This window comes from Salmo trutta, chromosome 7 (genome assembly GCF_901001165.1).
Source record: "Salmo trutta chromosome 7, fSalTru1.1, whole genome shotgun sequence".
Taxonomy (NCBI): Eukaryota; Metazoa; Chordata; class Actinopteri; order Salmoniformes; family Salmonidae; genus Salmo; species Salmo trutta.
In genome coordinates, this window is record NC_042963.1 from 57,517,860 (window position 1) to 57,539,571 (window position 21,712).

Consider the following 21,712-nt stretch of genomic DNA (forward strand, 5'->3'; position numbering starts at 1 on the left):
CCTTGACCATCTGCTCAATAAAAAATACAAAAATCGTTCCCCAGCTGAAGATCCCTGCACTATAGTAAACTGTAGGCTATATATACAAATATATAAAATATATAAAAACTATATTTTTGACATTCATATAACAGCCAGTCTAATATTATTAAAGTCTAAGCATGTTTAGAGATTTAAGGCTCAGGAAAATATTATCTTTATGTTTATCACAGTTGGAAGTAAAACTCTCCTTTTACAAGCCATGCAACAAAAATGGAGGAAAATGCATCTTTGTTTTTTTTCTTTGAAGTCTGCTAAAATAAAGACCCAAAGCTTAGGTAGGTTGAAATATTAGGGATATGTATGGTCAAAATAATTGCATAATACACAATTTCTTCTTTAATTTTCCAATGAGTCCATGCTACAAGATGTTTTAATGAAAAAGATCACTCACGAAAAACGAAATGTTCTCATAACAAATGTATATTTTATTGCAGCTTAAAGTATATCAGTATAAAAAGGCATTTGATCCATCTCTACAAACATACAGTACATTTACTGAGATGTGAATACAAATCAAGTAAGTCACACAAAATACATGGTTTAAGTCACAATAGATGAAATCCTTGTTATACACAGAAAATTATTTCCAGTGCATGAATAAACCAGGAATAACAATGAGTCCCAAATGGCAGTCTATTGTGCGTTACTTTGGGCTACGGGCCCTGCGATAGGCTAGCGTCCTTTCCAGCTGTACATCAAGCTGCCTCACGCTACAGAAACAGGAGACAGGCTCCTGTCCTACGGGACATTCTGGTTCAGACAAGACTACTTACTTTATAAAGGGAATAGGGTGCCATTTGGGACTCACATAATGACATATAGGTTCAGTGTCTTCAGGAAGTATTTACACCCCTTAACTTTTTCCACATTTTGTTGTGTTACAGCCTGAATTTAAAATGAAATAAATTGAGATTTTGTGTCACTGATCTATCTACACACAATACTCCATAATGTCAAAGTGGAATTATGTCAGCAGGGAGGTTTTCCAATGGTTTGCAAAGAAGGGCACCTATTGGCAGATGGGTAAAAAAAAAAGAAGAAGCAGACATTGAATATCCCTTTGAGCACGGTGAAGTTATTAATTACACTTTGGATGGTGTATAAATACACCCAGTCACTACAAAGATACAGGCGTCCTTCCTAACTCAGTTGTCGGAGAGGAAGGAAACTGATCAGATATTTCACCATGAGGCCAATGGTGACTTTAAAACAATAACAGAGTTTAAAGGTTGTGACGGGAGAAAACTGTGGATGGATCAACAGCACTGTAGTTACTCCCCAATACTAACATAAATAACAGAATGAAAAGAAGGAAACCTGTACAGAATAAACATTTTCCAAAACATGCATCCTGTTTGCAAACAAGGCAATAAAGCAATACTGAAAAAAAATAAAATAAAATGTGTCACAGAAATTATGTTTGGGGCAAATCCAACACATCACTGAGTACCACTCTTCATATTTTCAAGCATGGTGGTGGCTGCATCATGTTATGGATATGCTTGTCATCGGCATGGACTAGAGAGTTTTTCAGGATAAAAAGAAACGTAATAGAGCTAAGCCACCGGCAAAATCCTAGAGGAAAACTTGGTTCAGTCTGCAAATATACACTGGAGTTGCTTACCAAGACCACATTGAATGTTACTGAGCCTAGTTACAGTTTGGACTTCCTTGAAAATGGCCGTCTAGCAATGATTAACAACCAACTTGACAACGCATGAAGAATTTTTTGAAGAATAATGTAAAAATTTTGTACAATCCAGACGTGCAAAGCTTTACCGACTTACCCAGAAAGACTCACTGCTTTAATTGTTGTAGTCAAGATACATTAGTGTTTTATTTTCCATACATTTATTTTTGAGTATTTTGTATAGATCGTTTACCAAAAAAAAGGCAATTCAATCCATTTTAATCCCACTTTGTAACACAACAAAATGTGGTAAAAGTTCAGGGGTGTGAATACTTTCTGAAGGCACTGTAGATAGAAGGTACTGTAGATAGAAGGTACTGTACTGTAGATAGAAGGTACTGTAGATAGAAGGCACTGTACTGTAGATAGAAGGTACTGTACTGTAGATAGAAGGTACTGTACTGTAGGTAGAAGGTACTGTAGATAGAAGGTACTGTACTGTAGATAGAAGGTACTGTACTGTAGATAGAAGGTACTGTAGATAGAAGGTACTGTACTGTAGATAGAAGGTACTGTAGATAGAAGGTACTGTACTGTAGATAGAAGGTACTGTACTGTAGGTAGAAGGTACTGTAGATAGAAGGTACTGTACTGTAGATAGAAGGCACTGTACTGTAGGTAGAAGGTACTGTACTGTAGATAGAAGGCACTGTACTGTAGATAGAAGGTACTGTACTGTAGATAGAAGGTACTGTAGATAGAAGGTACTGTACTGTAGGTAGAAGGTACTGTACTGTAGATAGAAGGTACTGTAGGTAGAAGGTACTGTAGATAGAAGGTACTGTAGATAGAAGGTACTGTACTGTAGGTAGAAGGTACTGTACTGTAGATAGAAGGTACTGTAGATAGAAGGTACTGTACTGTAGATAGAAGGTACTGTACTGTAGATAGAAGGCACTGTACTGTAGATAGAAGGTACTGTACTGTAGATAGAAGGTACTGTACTGTAGATAGAAGGTACTGTAGATAGAAGGCACTGTACTGTAGATAGAAGGTACTGTACTGTAGATAGAAGGTACTGTACTGTAGATAGAAGGCACTGTAGATAGAAGGCACTGTACTGTAGATAGAAGGCACTGTACTGTAGATAGAAAGTACTGTACTGTAGATAGAAGGTACTGTAGATAGAAGGTACTGTAGATAGAAGGCGATGGGGTTTGACAAGGATGGTCCTCACATGGGCCAGCAGGATAGGGCACGATCCACTTTACAGATCATTCCAGACTCCCGTGGGAAAGTCACTGGTTTTCCTGAGGAAACAAACAAACATAATGACCTTTATTTATTTATTTATTTATTTATTATATTTATATTAACCAGGTGTCATAACCAGCCATAAAATAACGCAATATAAACTCAGCGTAAAAAGAAACGTCCTCTCACTGTCAACTGCGTTTATTTTCAGGCAAACTTAACATGTGTAAATATTTGTATGAACATAACAAGATTCAACAACTGAGACATAAACTGAACAAGTTCCACAGACATGTGACTAACAGCAATGGAATAATGTGTCCCTGAACAAAGGGGGGGGTCAAAATCAAAAGTAACGGTCAGTATCTGGTGTGGCCACCAGCTGCATTAAGTACTGCAGTGCATCTCCTCCTCATGGACTGCACCCGATTTGCCAGTTCTCGCTGTGAGATGTTACCCCACTCTTCCACCAAGGCACCTGCAAGTTCCCGGACATTTCTGGGGGGGAATGGCCCTAGCCCTCACCCTCTAATCCAACAGGTCCCAGACGTGCTCAATGGGATTGAGATCTGGGCTCGTCGCTGGCCATGGCAGAACACTGACATTCCTGTCTTGCAGGAAGTCCCACACAGAACGAGCAGTATGGCTGGTGGCATTGTCATGCTGGAGGATCATGTCAGGAAGAGCCTGCAGGAAGGGTAGAGGATGTCTTCCCAGATAGCCTGCAATGACGACAAGCTCAGTCCGATGATGCTGTGACACACCGCCCCAGACCATGACGGACCCTCCACCTCCAAATCGATCCCGCTCCAGAGTACAGGCCTCAGTGTAACGCTCATTCCTTCGACGATAAACGCAAATCCGACCATCACCCCTGGTGAGACAAAACCGCGACTCGTCAGTGAAGAGCACTTTTTGCCAGTCCTGTCTGGTCCAGCGACGGTGGGTTTGTGCCCATAGGCGACGTTGTTGCTGGTGATGTCTGGTGAGGACCTGCCTTACAACAGGCCTACAAGCCCTCAGTCCAGCCTCTCTCAGCCTATTGCGGACAGTCTGAGCACTGATGGAGGGATTGTGAGTTCCTGGTGTGACTCGGGCAGTTGTTGTTGCCATCCTGTACCTGTCCCGCAGGTGTGATGTTCAGATGTACCGATCCTGTGCAGGTGTTGTTACACGTGGCCTGCCACTGCGAGGACGATCAGCTGTCCGTCCTGTCTCCCTGTAGCCCTGTCTTAGACATCTCACAGTACGGACATTGTAGTTTATTGCCCTGGCCACATCTGCAGTCCTCATGCCTCCTTGCAGCATGCCTAAGGCACGTTCACGCAGATGAGCAGGGACCCTGGGCATCTTTCTTTTGGTGTTTTTCCAGAGTCAGTAGAAAGGCCTCTTTAGTGTCCTAAGTTTTCATAACTGTGACCTTAATTGCCTACCGTCTGTAAGCTGTTAGTGTCTTAACGACCGTTCCACAGGTGCATGTTCATTAATTGTTTATGGTTCATTGAACAAGCATGGAAAACAGTGTTTAAACCCTTTACAATGAAGATCTGTGAAGTTATTTGAATTTTTACAAATGATCTTTCAAAGACAGGGTCCTGAAAAAGGGATGTTTCTTTTTATGTTTATGTCACAACAGATCTAAATATATGTGTTATGACATATTATGACCCTTACATAACGCGTTATGACGCTAGGTTGCAAGTAAAGTGTTACCGATTTTTCCTCACCCTAAAACAACGACAAAATCTGAATGTGTGTGTGTGCCTTCATAACATGATTGATTTCAGCACAATAATTATAACTTTACTGTAATATCATACAGTAATTATAACTTTACTGTAATATCATTACAGTATTTAATTATAACTTTACTGTAATATCCATACAGTATTTATAACTTTACTATAATATCCATACAGTATTTATAACTTTACTATAATATCCATACAGCATTTATAACTTTACTGTAATATCCATACAGTATTTATAACTTTACTGTAATATCCATACAGTATTTATAACTTTACTATAATATCCATACAGCATTTATAACTTTACTGTAATATCCATACAGTATTTAATTATAACTTTACTGTAATATCCATACAGTATTTAATTATAACTTTACTGTAATATCCATACAGTATTTAATTATAACTTTACTGTAATATCCATACAGTATTTAATTATAACTTTACTGTAATATCCATACAGTATTTATAACTTTACTGTAATATCCATACAGTATTTATAACTTTACTGTAATATCCATACAGTATTTAATTATAACTTTACTGTAATATCCATACAGTATTTATAACTTTACTGTAATATCCATACAGTATTTATAACTTTACTGTAATATCCATACAGTATTTAATTATAACTTTACTGTAATATCCATACAGTATTTGAAGGCTCAGTTTCAGCATTTGTGATGATGGTAGAATAGAATAGAGATTACCTGGTATAAGGGGGATCTTGGTCCCAGAGTTCTTGAGGACCACCTGCAGAGCGCAGGGTTTGGTATTCCCAGCATGCTTTGCTCCCTCTCTCAGTATGATGTAAACTTCCTGTCCCCTCACCAGCCAGTCCATCTTGTTGCCCAGGTAACTGACCCCCCGGATACACAGCTGAGTGATGTCCTCAGGGATGGAAGGGGCGAAGGCCAGACAATCTTTCTGTACTCTGAGATGGAAAATGAAAAAGAGAGAAGGGTACATACTGCAGATGCCCTCACTGAGGAGCTCATTGTTACCTTATGTCCCAACAGTTAAAGACATTCTCTGGTACTTTGGACACTAAGAAAGTCTTTTTTTAAACCTTTGATGGCTGATGTGTCAATGTGTAGATCATTCATTCATAATCTATGAGCATAATTACTGTCTAACCTCAATTATCCACAAAGTCCCTAGTTTGAAAGCGACAGTTTTCTTGAAGCTATGATTCACCATTTCCCCATACACTTCTCCCCACGTGGGCCAGCCCCCTAGCAATTGGAGTTCTACATTTACATTTACGTCATTTAGCAGACGCTCTTATCTAGAGCGACTTACAAATTTCTAGCCAATGAGCTTCAGCCCCTCACATTTGAGTGACAGCTAGCAAGAGGCCTGCCCAGCGTTACCCAATGAGGTTGTAGGGCGGGCCCAACGGCTCAGTCGACACAACAGAGAGAGAGACAGAGATAGAGAGAGACAAAGAGAGAGACAAAGAGAGACAGAGAGAGAGACAGCGACAGAGACAGAGAGAGAGACACAGAGAGACAGACAGAGAGACACACAGAGGCAGACAGAGAGACACACAGAGGCAGACAGAGAGACACAGAGAGACAGAGAGACACAGAGAGACACAGAGAGACAGCGCTACTTTCAGATCTACTGTCTAAAAAGTATACAAAAGTACCGGAGAATGTCTTTAAGAAAGTAAGTAGGTACATATACTATTACTGCAGAATGTGTAATGTACGTCTTATGATGCCACTCTATGACAGTTTGGTTTCAAGCCAAGTGATGTGTATGGTGGAGGATATAACTGACCTGAATCCAGTGTAACCAAACAGAACAGCCTGCAGGAATCCTCCCATACCAGTGAGAAAGTTCACCGCCCCAGAACCATCAGACGATTCACTCCATACCTGAGACACATTAATGTGACACATACTGAGTGTGTGAGACAGAGAGAGAGAGAGACAGACAGAAGAGAGACAGAGAGAGAGAGAGAGAGACAGAGAGAGAGAGAGAGAGACAGAGAGAGAGAGAGAGAGAGACAGAGAGAGAGATATAGAGACAGAGAGAGAGAGATATAGAGACAGAGATATAGAGATATAGAGACAGAGATATAGAGACAGAGACAGAGAGATATAGAGACAGAGAGAGAGACAGAGATAGAGAGACAGAGAGACAGAGAGAGAGACAGAGAGAGAGAGAGAGAGAGAGAGAGAGAGAGACAGAGAGAGACAGAGAGAGAGAGAGAGAGACAGAGAAGAGAGAGAGACAGAGAGAGAGACAGAGAGAGACACAGAGAGAGACAGAGAGAGACAGAGATAGAGAGACAGAGACAGAGAGAAAGAGAGAGAGAGAGACAGAGCGTTTTCCCCTTCTGACCTGGAATGGTCCCTGGATATTTTTGAAACACTTCTGGAGTAGATGCCCAGCCTTCTCCACCTCCCCCAGCTCCAGCCAGCCCACGGCAAACATACCCTGGCAGAATACAGAGACAAACACACTTGACAAATGGGCTTCAACATCCCCAACTTGGTAAAACTCGTCTTTAAAAAAAAAAAGATGATATATTATATATGGGATCTAACCCTAGGCTGTAGTGACGTCGATGCAGCGCCTTAGACCTCTACACCACTCAGGACAGGAACCCTCTCCTACACCCCTCAGGAGGACAGGAACCCTCTCCTACACCCCTCAGGAGGAGTAACCCTCTCCTACACCCCTCAGGAGGACAGGAACCCTCTCCTACACCACTCAGGAGGAGTAGCCCTCTCCTACACCCCTCAGGAGGACAGGAACCCTCTCCTACACCCCTCAGGAGGACAGGAACCCTCTCCTACACCCCTCAGAAGGAGTAGCCCTCTCCTACACCCCCAAGTGAGTAACCCTCTTCTACCAGTAAGAATTTCAGAACACATTCCTAATACACACATACTGCATTCATTAGCAAGTAGGAAAAAAAATGCTTATGTACTGCTTACGAATGGGTTATGTATGGCTTATGAATGCGCGGTGTGTTATAAAGTCCTTTTTGTAGGTAGGGTACCCCCTTCAACAGTACAGTTGATATATTGACCCGTTCTTGGCAGTGCGTGGTAATACCAGTATGTGACGTACCCATGTCATAGCTGGTCCACCAGGGTCTGTAACAGCCTCGTAGAACTCCAGGTCATTTCTCCTGACCTCAGGGGTCATAGGTAGACCCAGGGGATAGCCAAGCATCACTGTGTCAGCCTGCTTCACAAATTGTCCTGGGAGAAAGAAAGTAAAAAAAAAAAAACTTTAAAAAGCGGAGACTCAATGATACTGCATGTGTTACATGTCCTTATTACTGAAATGACTGGACAAGCTCTATTTGATATTACACCTTTAAACAGACATAAAAAAAAGAGCTATCCATATGGTAAAGCGAGCGACTAAGTGAACTGGGCAGTGGGCAAGACTCGCCTTTTTTGTAGCCGTCATATTCAGGATGGTATTTCTGCTTCTGGTCGAAAGGGATTTTGATCTTGTCGGCTACCTGCTGCCACTCCTGAGGGGCAGGGTACTTCAGCAAGGCAGCCAACTCCACAGCAAACTCAAGACTGGGGGTAAGAGATGAGAAAGAAAGTAGTTGATGTTACTATTTACGTTTTCCATAGACTTAAAAAAACAAAAAAACAAAGAGGGAGCTTCCGCTTCTAAACCGGCAAGCCTGGATGTGGAACGACGATGGCTTCCAAATGAATAAGGTCTATGGAAATTAACCTGAGATTGGGAAATACCTGAGGGGGGGGGTATCCTCAGGAAATAGCCACGTAACGGCAGGTAGCCTAGCGGTTAATAGCGTTGGGACAGTAACTGAAATGTCGCTTCAGTTAGCTTCACATTCCAGCTCACGCTTCTCTAACACTAACCAGCTTCAGTTAGCTTCACATTCCAGCTCAGGCTTCTCTAACACTAACCAGCTTCAGTTAGCTTCACATTCCAGCTCACGCTTCTCTAACACTAACCAGCTTCAGTTAGCTTCACATTCCAGCTCAGGCTTCATCCGTACAACGTCGCTGGATATTGCTCGCCCTCCTGCTGCTAACTCTAGCAGGCTTGTAACTGCGTGTGCATGTCACACATGGCTAGTCGAACACCGAACTCTTCATGGAGACAACGCTGAAACATCAACCCATTGGTGTGAAATGGACTTTTAGAAGTGCCGTCTTTATTTGATTTACTGATCGTTAATGCTGTCTTTGGTGTGCTCATCAATGCCCAAGCACCTCCCCCCCCCCACACTGTAACGTATACACTTAACAAAACAACAAACGACCAACAACAGTTCCGTAAAGGTACACTAGACTAAACGGAAAACAACTATCCACAAAAACCCAGGAAGAAAAGCCCCTACTTAAATATGATCTCCAATCAGAGACAACGAGGATCAGCTACCTCCAATTGAAAATCAACCCAAACAACCCCAACATAGAAATAGAAAAACTATAACTTAAACATAGAAATAGAAAACCCCAAAACGTCCCCTGTCACGCCCTGACTTACTCTACTATAGAAAATTACATCTTCCTAGGGTCAGGACGTGACACCCACTCTTTTCTCCCCTTCTATTCAAAAAAATATATAATCAGTCGTATTCAAATCAAATCAAAGTTGTCACGTGCGCTGAATACAACAGGTGTAGACCTTACAGTGAAATGCTGAATACAACAGGTGTAGACCTCACAGTGAAATGCTGAATACAACAGGTGTAGTAGACCTTACAGTGAAATGCTGAATACAACAGGTGTAGACCTTACAGTGAAATGCTGAATACAACAGGTGTAGTAGACCTTACAGTGAAATGCTGAATACAACAGGTGTAGTAGACCTTTCAGTGAAATGCTGAATACAACAGGTGTAGTAGACCTCACAGTGAAATGCTGAATACAACAGGTGTAGTAGACCTCACAGTGAAATGCTGAATACAACAGGTGTAGTAGACCTTACAGTGAAATGCTGAATACAACAGGTGTAGTAGACCTTACAGTGAAATGCTGAATACAACAGGTGTAGTAGACCTCACAGTGAAATGCTGAATACAACAGGTGACCTTACAGTGAAATGCTGAATACAACAGGTGTAGTAGACCTCACAGTGAAATGCTGAATACAACAGGTGTAGTAGACCTCACAGTGAAATGCTGAATACAACAGGTGTAGTAGACCTTACAGTGAAATGCTGAATACAACAGGTGTAGACCTCACAGTGAAATGCTGAATACAACAGGTGTAGTAGACCTCACAGTGAAATGCTGAATACAACAGGTGTAGTAGACCTCACAGTGAAATGCTGAATACAACAGGTGTAGTAGACCTCACAGTGAAATGCTGAATACAACAGGTGTAGACCTCACAGTGAAATGCTGAATACAACAGGTGACCTTACAGTGAAATGCTGAATACAACAGGTGTAGTAGACCTCACAGTGAAATGCTGAATACAACAGGTGTAGTAGACCTCACAGTGAAATGCTGAATACAACAGGTGACCTTACAGTGAAATGCTGAATACAACAGGTGTAGACCTTACAGTGAAATGCTGAATACAACAGGTGACCTTACAGTGAAATGCTGAATACAACAGGTGTAGTAGACCTCACAGTGAAATGCTGAATACAACAGGTGTAGTAGACCTCACAGTGAAATGCTGAATACAACAGGTGTAGTAGACCTTACAGTGAAATGCTGAATACAATAGGTGTATTAGACCTTACAGTGAAATGCTGAATACAACAGGTGTATTAGACCTTACAGTGAAATGCTGAATACAACAGGTGTAGTAGACCTTACAGTGAAATGCTGAATACAACAGGTGTAGTAGACCTTACAGTGAAATGCTGAATACAACAGGTGTAGTAGACCTCAGTGAAATACTGAATACAACAGGTTACCTTACAGTGAAATGCTGAATACAACAGGTGTAGTAGACCTCAGTGAAATGCTGAATACAACAGGTTACCTTACAGTGAAATGCTGAATACAACAGGTGTAGTAGACCTCACAGTGAAATGCTGAATACAACAGGTGTAGTAGACCTCACAGTGAAATGCTGAATACAACAGGTGTAGTAGACCTTACAGTGAAACGCTGAATACAACAGGTGTAGTAGACCTTACAGTGAAATGCTGACTACAACAGGTGTAGACCTCACAGTGAAATGCTGAATACAACAGGTGTAGTAGACCTCAGTGAAATGCTGAATACAACAGGTTACCTTACAGTGAAATGCTGAATACAACAGGTGTAGTAGACCTCACAGTGAAATGCTGAATACAACAGGTGTAGACCTTACAGTGAAACGCTGAATACAACAGGTGTAGACCTTACAGTGAAATGCTGAATACAACAGGTGTAGTAGACCTCACAGTGAAATGCTGACTACAACAGGTGTAGTAGACCTCACAGTGAAATGCTGAATACAACAGGTGTAGGTAGACCTCACAGTGAAATGCTGACTACAACAGGTGTAGTAGACCTCACAGTGAAATGCTGACTACAACAGGTGTAGTAGACCTTACAGTGAAATGCTGAATACAACAGGTGTAGTAGACCTTACAGTGAAATGCTGAATACAACAGGTGTAGACCTCACAGTGAAATGCTGACTACAACAGGTGTAGTAGACCTCACAGTGAAATGCTGACTACAACAGGTGTAGTAGACCTCACAGTGAAATGTTTACTTACAGGCTCTAACCAACAGTGCAAAAAAGGTATTAGGTGAATAATAGGTAGGTAAAGAAATAAAACAACAGTAAAAATACAGGCTATATACAGTAGAGAGGCTATATACTGTAGAGAGGCTATATACAGTAGAGAGGCTATATACAGTAGCGAGGCTATATACAGTAGAGAGGCTATATACAGTAGAGAGGCTATATACAGTAGAGAGGCTATATACAGTAGAGGCTATATACAGTAGAGAGGCTATATACAGTAGAGAGGCTATATACAGTAGAGAGGCTATATACAGTAGAGGCTATATACAGTAGAGAGGCTATATACAGTAGAGAGGTTATATACAGTAGAGAGGCTATATACAGTAGAGGCTATATACAGTAGAGAGGCTATAACAGTAGAGAGGCTATATACAGTAGAGAGGCTATATACAGTAGAGAGGCTATATACAGTAGAGAGGCTACATACAGTAGAGAGGTTATATACAGTAGAGAGGCTATATACAGTAGAGAGGCTATATACAGTAGAGAGGCTATATACAGTAGAGAGGTTATATACAGTAGAGAGGCTATATACAGTAGAGAGGCTATACAGTAGAGAGGCTATATACAGTAGAGAGGCTATATACAGTAGAGAGGTTATATACAGTAGAGAGGCTATATACAGTAGAGAGGCTATATACAGTAGAGAGGCTATATACAGTAGAGAGGCTATATACAGTAGAGAGGTTATATACAGTAGAGAGGCTATATACAGTAGAGAGGCTATATACAGTAGAGAGGTTATATACAGTAGAGAGGCTATATACAGTAGAGAGGCTATATACAGTAGAGAGGCTATATACAGTAGAGAGGTTATATACAGTAGAGAGGCTATATACAGTAGAGAGGCTATATACAGTAGCGAGGCTATATACAGTAGAGAGGCTATATACAGTAGCGAGGCTATATACAGTAGAGAGGCTATATACAGTAGAGAGGCTATATACAGTAGAGAGGCTATATACAGTAGAGAGGCTATATACAGTAGCGAGGCTATAAACAGTAGCGAGGCTATAAACAGCAGCGAGACTATATACAGTAGCGAGGCTATATACAGTAGAGAGGCTATATACAGTAGAGAGGCTATATACAGTAGAGAGGCTATATACAGTAGAGAGGCTATAAAAGTAGCGAGGCTACATACAGTAGAGAGGCTGTATACAGTAGAGAGGCTGTATACAGTAGAGAGGCTATATACAGTAGAGAGGCTATATACAGTAGAGAGGCTGTATACAGTAGAGAGGCTATATACAGTAGAGAGGCTATATACAGTAGAGAGGCTACATACAGACACCGGTTAGTCAGGCTGATTGAGGTAGTATGTACATGTAGATATGGTTAAAGTGACTATGCATATATGATGAACAGAGAGTTGCAGTAGCGTAAAAAAGGGGTTGGCGTGTGGTGGGACACAATGCAGATAGCCCAGTTAGCCACTCCAGAGATGTTCGATTGGGTTCAAGTCCAGGCTCTGGTTGGGCCACTCAAGGAAATTGAGACTTGTCCCGAAGCCACTCCTGCGTTGTCTTGGCTGTGTGCTTAGTGTCGTTGTCCCGTTGGAAGGTGAACCTTCGCCCCAGTCTGAGGTCCTGAGAGCTCTGGAGCAGGTTTTCATCAAGGATCTCTCTGTACCTCAATCCTGACTAGTCCCTGCTGCTGAAAAACATCCCCACAGCATGATGCTGCCACCACCATGTTTCACTGTAGGGATGGTGCCAGGTTTTCTCCAGACATGACGCTTGGCATTCAGGCCAAAGAGTTCAATATTGGTTTCATCAGACCAGAGAATCTTGTTTCTCATGGTCAGAGTCCTTTAGGTGCCTTTTTGGTAAACTCCAAATGGGCTGTCATGTGCCTTTTACTGAGGAGTGGCTTCAGTCTGGCCACTCTACCATAAAGACCTGATTGGTGGAGTGCTACAGAGATGGTTGTCCTTCTGGAAGTTTCTCCCATCTCCACAGAGGAACTAGAGCTCTGTCAGAGTGACCAGTGGGTTGTTGGTCACCTCCCTGACCAAGGACATTCTCCTCCGATTGCTCAGTTTGGCCGGGCGGCCACCTCTAGGAAGAGTCTTGGAGGTTCCAAACTTCTTCCATTTCAGAATGATGGAGGCCAATGTGTCCTTGGGGACCTTCAATGCTGCAGAAATGTTTTGGTACCCTTCCCCAGATCTGTGCCTCGACACAATCCTGTCTCAGAGCTCTAAGGACAATTCCTTCAACCTCATGGCTTTGGTTTCTGCTCTGACATTCACTGTCAACTGTGGGACCTTATATAGACAGGTGTGTGCCTTTCCAAATCATGTCCAATCAATTGAATTTACCACAGGTGGACTCCAGTCAAGTTGTAGAAACATCTCTAGGATGATCAATGGAAACAGGATGCACCTGAGTTCAATTTAGAATCTCATAGCGAAGGGTCTGAATACTTACGTAAATAAGCTATTTCTGCTTTTTATTTTTACAAAATTTGCAAAAATGTCTAAAAACCTGTTTTTGCTCTGCCATTATGGGATATTGTGTTTAGATTGATGAGGAAATTGTTTTAATTTAATACATTTTAGAATAAGGCTATAACGTTAACAAATTGGGGAAAAAGTAAAGTGGTCTGAATACTTTCCGAATGCACAGTAGCTTGCTTCGTTAGACACCCCTCTGGTGTGTTACATACCTGAACTTGGCCACAGTGTTTGTGTACACCGAGTTGTTGACGTTGTAGTAATACTCATCTGGAGGCATGACACCTGGCAGAAAAACAGACAGAGATACTTTTGTAAATGTCTCGTTTACTCGTGTTTACTCAGGCAACAGGGTCGCTACGACCACTAGCCAAACAGCTTACCTCGTCTACATGACAACGAAATCAGTTGCAATACATTTGCATGACATGTTAGTCATTTAACAGACGCTCTTATCCAGCGTGATTTACAGTCAGTGGATTCATTTTAAGATGGCCCGGTGACATAACCACAGGTGAGACAACCAAATATCACAGTCATAGTAAGTACATTTTTCCTCAAACTAGCTATCCTTAAAGTTAGCACTAGCAATAAGCTGGCATGACTATTTCTAAACAATATATTTACTGAGTGTCCCTTTACCTAAGATGTGGTAGTTCTGTTCTTCAGCGCTCCAGGTTACCCTGGAAACCCAGTAATCAGCCACGCCCCAAATCACTTCGCTGCCACGCCCCTCTGTGAACATGGACATGTCCTAGAAGAAAGACAGGTTGCAGGTCTTTAAAGTGTAGGTAATATGGTGGAACCAGCCACCACTACACTGCTAATACCTGGGCCTACCTTTCAGATCACAAAATAACTAGGCCCAGCTGTGAGTGTGGATGACTGGCCTAGATGTGACCATACCTGTGTAAGGTAGTGTTGGGGTTAGGGGTTACCTGTGTGAGGTAGTGTTGGGGTCAGGTGTTACCTGTGTGAGGTAGTGTTGGGGTTAGGGGTTACCTGTGTAAGGTAGTGTTGGGGTCAGGTGTTACCTGTGTGAGGTAGTGTTGGGGTCAGGTGTTACCTGTGTGAGGTAGTGTTGGGGTCAGGGGTTACCTGTGTGAGGTAGTGTTGGGTGAGGTGTTACCTGTGTGAGGTAGTGTTGGGGTTAGGTGTTACCTGTGTGAGGTAGTGTTGGGGTCAGGTGTTACCTGTGTGAGGTAGTGTTGGGGTCAGGTGTTACCTGTGTGAGGTAGTGTTGGGGTCAGGTGTTACCTGTGTGAGGTAGTGTTGGGGTTAGGGGTTACCTGTGTAAGGTAGTGTTGGGGTTAGGGGTTACCTGTGTAAGGTAGAGGTAGTGTTGGGGTCAGGTTTTACCTGTGTGAGGTAGTGTTGGGGTTAGGGGTTACCTGTGTAAGGTAGAGGTAGTGTTGGGGTTAGGCGTTACCTGTGTAAGGTAGAGGTAGTGTTGGGGTTAGGTGTTACCTGTGTGAGGTAGAGGTAGTGTTGGGGTTAGGTGTTACCTGTGTGAGGTAGAGGTAGTGTTGGGGTTAGGGGTTACCTGTGTAAGGTAGAGGTAGTGTTGGGGTTAGGTGTTACCTGTGTGAGGTAGTGTTGGGGTCAGGTGTTACCTGTGTGAGGTAGTGTTGGGGTTAGGTGTTACCTGTGTGAGGTAGTGTTGGGGTTCTGTGTTACCTGTGTGAGGTAGTGTTGGGGTCAGGTTTTACCTGTGTGAGGTAGGGGTAGTGTTGGGGTTAGGTGTTACCTGTGTGAGGTAGAGGTAGTGTTGGGGTTAGGTGTTACCTGTGTGAGGTAGTGTTGGGCTTAGGTTTTACCTGTGTGAGGTAGTGTTGGGGTTAGGTGTTACCTGTGTGAGGTAGAGGTAGTGTTGGGGTTAGGTGTTACCTGTGTGAGGTTGTGTTGGGGTTAGGTGTTACCTGTGTGAGGTAGAGGTAGTGTTGGGGTTAGGGGTTACCTGTGTGAGGTAGAGGTAGTGTTGGGGTTAGGTGTTACCTGTGTGAGGTAGAGGTAGTGTTGCGGTTAGGTGTTACCTGTGTGAGGTAGTGTTGGGGTTAGGTGTTACCTGTGTGAGGTAGAGGTAGTGTTGGGGTTATGTGTTACCTGTGTGAGGTAGAGTTGGGGTTAGATGTTACCTCTGTGAGGTAGTGTTGGGGTTAGGGGTTACCTGTGTGAGGTAGTGTTGGGGTTAGGTGTTAACTGTGTGAGGTAGTGTTGGGGTTAGGTGTTACCTGTGTAAGGTAGTGTTGGGGTTAGGTGTTACCTGTGTGAGGTAGTGTTGGGGTTAGGGGTTACCTGTGTAAGGTAGTGTTGGGGTTAGGGGTTACCTGTGTAAGGTAGAGGTAGTGTTGGGGTCAGGTTTTACCTGTGTGAGGTAGTGTTGGGGTTAGGGGTTACCTGTGTAAGGTAGAGGTAGTGTTGGGGTTAGGGGTTACCTGTGTGAGGTAGAGGTAGTGTTGGGGTTAGGTGTTACCTGTGTGAGGTAGTGTTGGGGTTAGGTGTAACCTGTGTGAGGTAGAGGTAGTGTTGGGGTTAGGTGTTACCTGTGTGAGGTAGAGGTAGTGTTGGGGTTAGGTGTAACCTGTGTGAGGTAGAGGTAGTGTTGGGGTTAGGTGTTACCTGTGTGAGGTAGTGTTGGGGTTAGGTGTTACCTGTGTGAGGTAGTGTTGGGGTTAGGGGTTACCTGTGTGAGGTAGAGGTAGTGTTGGGGTTAGGTGTTACCTGTGTGAGGTAGTGTTGGGGTCAGGTGTAACCTGTGTGAGGTAGAGGTAGTGTTGGGGTTAGGTGTTACCTGTGTGAGGTAGAGGTGGGGTTAGGGGTTACCTGTGTGAGGTAGTGTTGGGGTGAGGTGTTACCTGTGTGAGGTAGTGTTGGGGTTAGGTGTTACCTGTGTGAGGTAGAGGTAGTGTTGGGGTTAGGTGTTACCTGTGTGAGGTAGAGGTAGTGTTGGGGTTAGGTGTTACCTGTGTGAGGTAGTGTTGGGGTTAGCTGTTACCTGTGTGAGGTAGAGGTAGTGTTGGGGTTAGGTGTTACCTGTGTGAGGTAGTGTTGGGGTTAGGTTTTACCTGTGTGAGGTAGTGTTGGGGTTAGGTGTTACCTGTGTGAGGTAGTGTTGGGGTTAGGTGTTACCTGTGTGAGGTAGTGTTGGGGTTAGGTTTTACCTGTGTGAGGTAGTGTTGGGGTTATGTGTTACCTGTGTGAGGTAGTGTTGGGGTTAGGGGTTACCTGTGTAAGGTAGAGGTAGTGTTGGGGTTAGGGGTTACCTGTGTGAGGTAGAGGTAGTGTCGGGGTCAGGTGTTACCTGTGTGAGGTAGAAGTAGTGTTGGGGTTAGGTGTTACCTGTGTGAGGTACAGGTAGTGTTGGGGTTAGGTGTTACCTGTGTGAGGTAGTGTTGGGGTTAGGTGTTACCTGTGTGAGGTAGTGTTGGGGTTAGGTGTTACCTGTGTGAGATAGGGGTAGTGTTGGGGTTAGGTGTTACCTGTGTGAGGTAGAGGTAGTGTTGGGGTTAGGTGTTACCTGTGTGAGGTAGAGGTAGTGTTGCGGTTAGGTGTTACCTGTGTGAGGTAGTGTTGGGGTTAGGTGTTACCTGTGTGAGGTAGTGTTGGGGTTAGGTGTTACCTGTGTGAGGTAGAGGTAGTGTTGGGGTTAAGTGTTACCTGTGTGAGGTACAGGTAGTGTTGGGGTTAGGTGTTACCTGTGTGAGGTAGAGGTAGTGTTGGGGTTAGGTGTTACCTGTGTGAGGTAGTGTTGGGGTTAGGTGTTACCTGTGTGAGGTAGTGTTGGGGTTAGGGGTTACCTGTGTGAGGTAGTGTTGGGGTAAGGTGTTACCTCTGTGAGGTAGAGGTAGTGTTGGAAGGCCAGAGTAACGTCTCCGTTGATGTGGATCTCTTGTTGTCCGTATATATCTTCAGGACACACCTCTCTCCCCGACACAGCACTTTCCCACGGGAACTTTAGTCCCTGGTTGGACAACAATCTCTCTTTCATCAGAACGGAACACACTGACCCACATTCACTACAAACCACTACACTACACACACTATAATACACTACAAACCACTACACTACACTATAAACCACTACAAACCACTACACTGCACTACACTATAATACACTACAAACCACTACACTACATACACTACACTATAATACACTACACTACAAACACATCACACCTATAAGTACAGTGAGGACATGTATTTTTAGTGTGTGATGTGTGATCCTGTGGGACCACAAACAGTGTCTTCAGGAAGTATTCACACCCCTGGACTTTTTCCACATGTTGTTGTGTTACAGCCTGAATTTAAAATGGATTACATTTAGTAAGTCGCTCTGGATAAGAGCGTCTGCTAAATGACTTAAATGTAAATGTAGATTTTGTGTCACTGGTCTACACACGATACCCCATAATCTTTACAAATTAATAAAACATTAAATGCCTTGAGTTAATAATAAGTATTCAACCACGTTGTTATTTTAAGCCTAAATAAGTTCAGGAGTAAAAATGTGCTTAACAAGTCACATAATAAGTGTCATGGACTCACTCTGTGTGCAATAATAGTGTTTAAGATGATTGTTGAATGAATACCTCATCTCTGTATCCAACACATACAATTATCTGGAAGGTTCCTCAGTCGAGCAGTGAATTTTAAACACAGATTCAACCACAAAGACCAGGGAGGTTTTCCAATGCCTTGTAAAGAAGGGCACCTATTGGTAGATGGGTAATCCCCCCCAAAAAAAAAGAAGACATTGAAAATCCCTTTGAGCATGTTGAAGTTATTAATTACACTTTGGATGGTGTATCAACACTGTGTGTAGATAGGTGAAAAGAAGAAGGGGAAAAAAATCAATTGAATCCATTTTGAATTCAGGATGTAACAACAACAAAATGTAGAGTAGGTCAAAGGGGTGTGAATACTTCCTGAAGGAAATTAAAATGAACTTACGTTCACATGACATTCAACAACACACATCATAACCAAGATACAGACTTCTACTTGAAGCTGAAATCCTAGTCACTATACTGTACCTAAAAATCAACACAATATGACACCCAACTATTAAAACTTGCAACCAGAAGATCATCGTGAGACTGTGGATAAGGAGTGTCCGAACACATGGCTTCAGAGAGAATCCTGTACCTTGTAGCCTTGCTTCTCAGCATTGTCCTTAGCGCCATCCACTGTCCTCACCCGGTACTCAAGCACGGCCCGGGCTAACTGAGGGTAGAAGAGACCAATACTGGGGTACATCCAAGTGTCCTATACAGGGAGACAGAGGGGAAGGACATTTCAGTCACACTAAAAGACACATAGGTAAGGGTTACCTGAACACAATGAACCCTCTCCTTGAGTACAGCCAGTTCCCACTTATGTGTTGTAATCCAGTACACCTGATTGGTCAACTAACCACGTCCCTTCATTAGTTACATCATGAAATAAACAGAACGTTGTCCTCACCTGGTCCCAGAACACGTGTCCCCAGTAGTCTTGCCCTGAGCCCCCGTTAGACAGCCCCCCAGGACTGACCCCGCCGAAATGACCGGGGGCCTCGTGCAACGAAGGGAAGGCACTGAGCAGGTAGAACATGCAGCCAATCAGAGCCCTGCTCAGGTTGTCTGGACCAGTCAACTCCAGGGTGCTGCCCGCCCACAGCTCCTCCCACGCCCGGAGGTGCGAGGGACGAAGGTTCCCATTGGCCATCAACTCCAGAGCTGTTAACATGTTTACGCTCGTTGCCGTGACAAGTTTCATTTTCATTATTATTTTTTTTAAAATTGGTAACAAAAAACATAAACAACAATATGTCCAATATACTGTATCCCCAGAGACTTAGAAGTATTAATTAAAACACTTGTGTCCAAAGTGGTCCTGGATGATAAAAACAAATAAAACATCTAATGATGTACTCACTGCGCTAACACCTATATCACTACTACAATGGCCGAGTTAAACTGACGTTAAAAACTTGAGACGCGGCTGGTCTTGTCATCTTATTACGAAGTAATGCCACACCTCTGTCATAAACGGGCCTCAGTCCGACATGTCCCACCAGATGTACCGCAGCGGAGACTTCACCAAGTTAGTGCTGTTTTCATCATTATGCAACTGTTGACTTTAAGCTTTCACTGGTTTTTTTATTTTATTTATTATTTTTTTTTACGCAGGAGGATAGTTGAGCACACTCCCTTTCTTTACCTGTGTCGTAGTGAGCCTGTACGCTGTCCTGACTGCCCGCCACTGCCACCACGAACCCCCAGCGGGACTGAGCCTGGTCGGGCAGCAGGGTAAGGGAGGGGGTGATGGGGGTCCAGATGATGTGGACGCTGGGACAGATGCCACCAGGGACTTCCGCCATGGTGGTGTGGCCCTGGATGTAACTAGGGAAGGAAAAGGGTGATTGTGAGCTGAGCTGAATGCTGGGGCCTTTTGTATTAAAAAGGTCCAATGCAGTAGTTTTTATCTCAATATTAAATCATTTCTGGGTAACAATTAAGTACCTTACTGTGATTCTTTTAATTTAAAATTATTAAAAAGAAACAAAAATATCTTCTTAGCAAAGAACAATTTCTCAAGCAAGAATTTTGCTGGGACTGTCTGGGAGTGGTCTGAGTGGGGAGGGGACAACTGAAAACTAGCTGTTATTGGCTGAGAGGTTTGGAACTCTCTTTCTTATTGGTCTATTAACTAATGTACTCGCCTGGTGATGTCACAGCTTTTCAAACAGCTCGCACACTAAAAGGGCATTATCTTAATTTTCATACTTTCACAGTAGAATTCCAACCTCAGTGTGGAAATATACACTGAACTAAAATATAAACACAACATGTAAAGTGTTGGTCTCATGTTTCATGAGCTGAAATAAAAGATACCAGAAATGTTCCATACTGTACAAAAAGCTTAATTCTCTCAAATGTTGTGCAGAAATGTGTTTACATCCCTGTTAGTGAGCATTTCTCCTTCGCCAAGATATGCCACACCTGTCAGGTGGATGGGTTATCAAGAAGCTAATTAAACAGCATGATCATTACACAGGTGCACCTTGTGCTGGAGACAAAAAAAGGCCACTCTAAAATGTGCAGTTTTGTCACACAACACAATGTTCATTTCTCTACAATAAGCCGCCTCTAATAGATAAGTGTGTCATTGTAGCAAAGTATTTATAATTTTTTAAAATTTTTTATCTGATCTCTTAAAAGTTTCCTTTATTTTTGTTCTGTACAATAGGCCATAATTAATTTTGGCCCAATAGACCTAGCATATTCCAACTTTAAAGGAGCTTTCCATTTTGTTTCGTGTTATTTTGCCTAAAAAAAACGTTAAGGAAGAAAAAAATCTATAACTCTGGTATCTCTGCCCAGCCTGGCAAGAGAGGCCTAAAGGGTGTTTAGCATCCCCAGTGGCCCTACAAGTGCTGAGAGGATATTCTCTGCTGCTGGCCGGCTCTCCAGGAACCATCGTATGAGCCTGAAGCCACAGACTGGCCAAACTGCTGTTTCTAAATATGAATTCAAAAAGGCACTGTAGACGGAGCCTAATAAGGCATTTTTTCATTTTTATTTAATTTATAAAGTAAGTCACAGCCTATATGCGTAATTTATAGACTATAATGATTTAATACAATGAAAGGTTGTTTAAATGCTGAATGCTTTATTTCCCTACCACGTAGGGGTGGTATACAGAAGATAGACCTATTTGGTAAAAGACCAAGTCCATATTATGTCAAGAACAGCTCAAATAAGCAAAGAGAAATGACAGTCCATCATTACTTTAAGACATGAAGGTCAGTCAATATGGAAAATGTCAAGAACTTTGAACGTTTCTTCAAGTGCAGTTGCAGAAATCATCCAGCGCTGTGA

At 42.8% G+C, this 21,712-nt stretch overlaps 1 protein-coding gene across 6 annotated transcripts in view; it reads right to left on the reverse strand.

The window, feature by feature from the left end:
• Window positions 1-2,725: 2,725 nt before the first annotated feature.
• The window catches only part of pgghg (protein-glucosylgalactosylhydroxylysine glucosidase), a 26,481-nt gene continuing 7,494 nt past the window's right edge, over window positions 2,726-21,712 (reverse strand). For all 6 annotated transcript variants that reach the window (XM_029759510.1, XM_029759508.1, XM_029759505.1 and 3 more), the window contains 12 exons: window positions 20,052-20,233; window positions 19,314-19,567; window positions 18,996-19,115; window positions 17,680-17,811; window positions 14,493-14,604; window positions 14,063-14,135; window positions 8,098-8,234; window positions 7,768-7,901; window positions 7,033-7,128; window positions 6,466-6,563; window positions 5,391-5,614; window positions 2,726-2,982 (listed from right to left, as the gene is read on the reverse strand). In XM_029759510.1, the coding sequence (XP_029615370.1) occupies window positions 2,906-2,982; window positions 5,391-5,614; window positions 6,466-6,563; window positions 7,033-7,128; window positions 7,768-7,901; window positions 8,098-8,234; window positions 14,063-14,135; window positions 14,493-14,604; window positions 17,680-17,811; window positions 18,996-19,115; window positions 19,314-19,567; window positions 20,052-20,233 (1,639 nt within the window). In that variant the 3' untranslated portion in view covers window positions 2,726-2,905. The remainder of the gene's footprint in view (window positions 2,983-5,390; window positions 5,615-6,465; window positions 6,564-7,032; window positions 7,129-7,767; window positions 7,902-8,097; window positions 8,235-14,062; window positions 14,136-14,492; window positions 14,605-17,679; window positions 17,812-18,995; window positions 19,116-19,313; window positions 19,568-20,051; window positions 20,234-21,712) is intronic.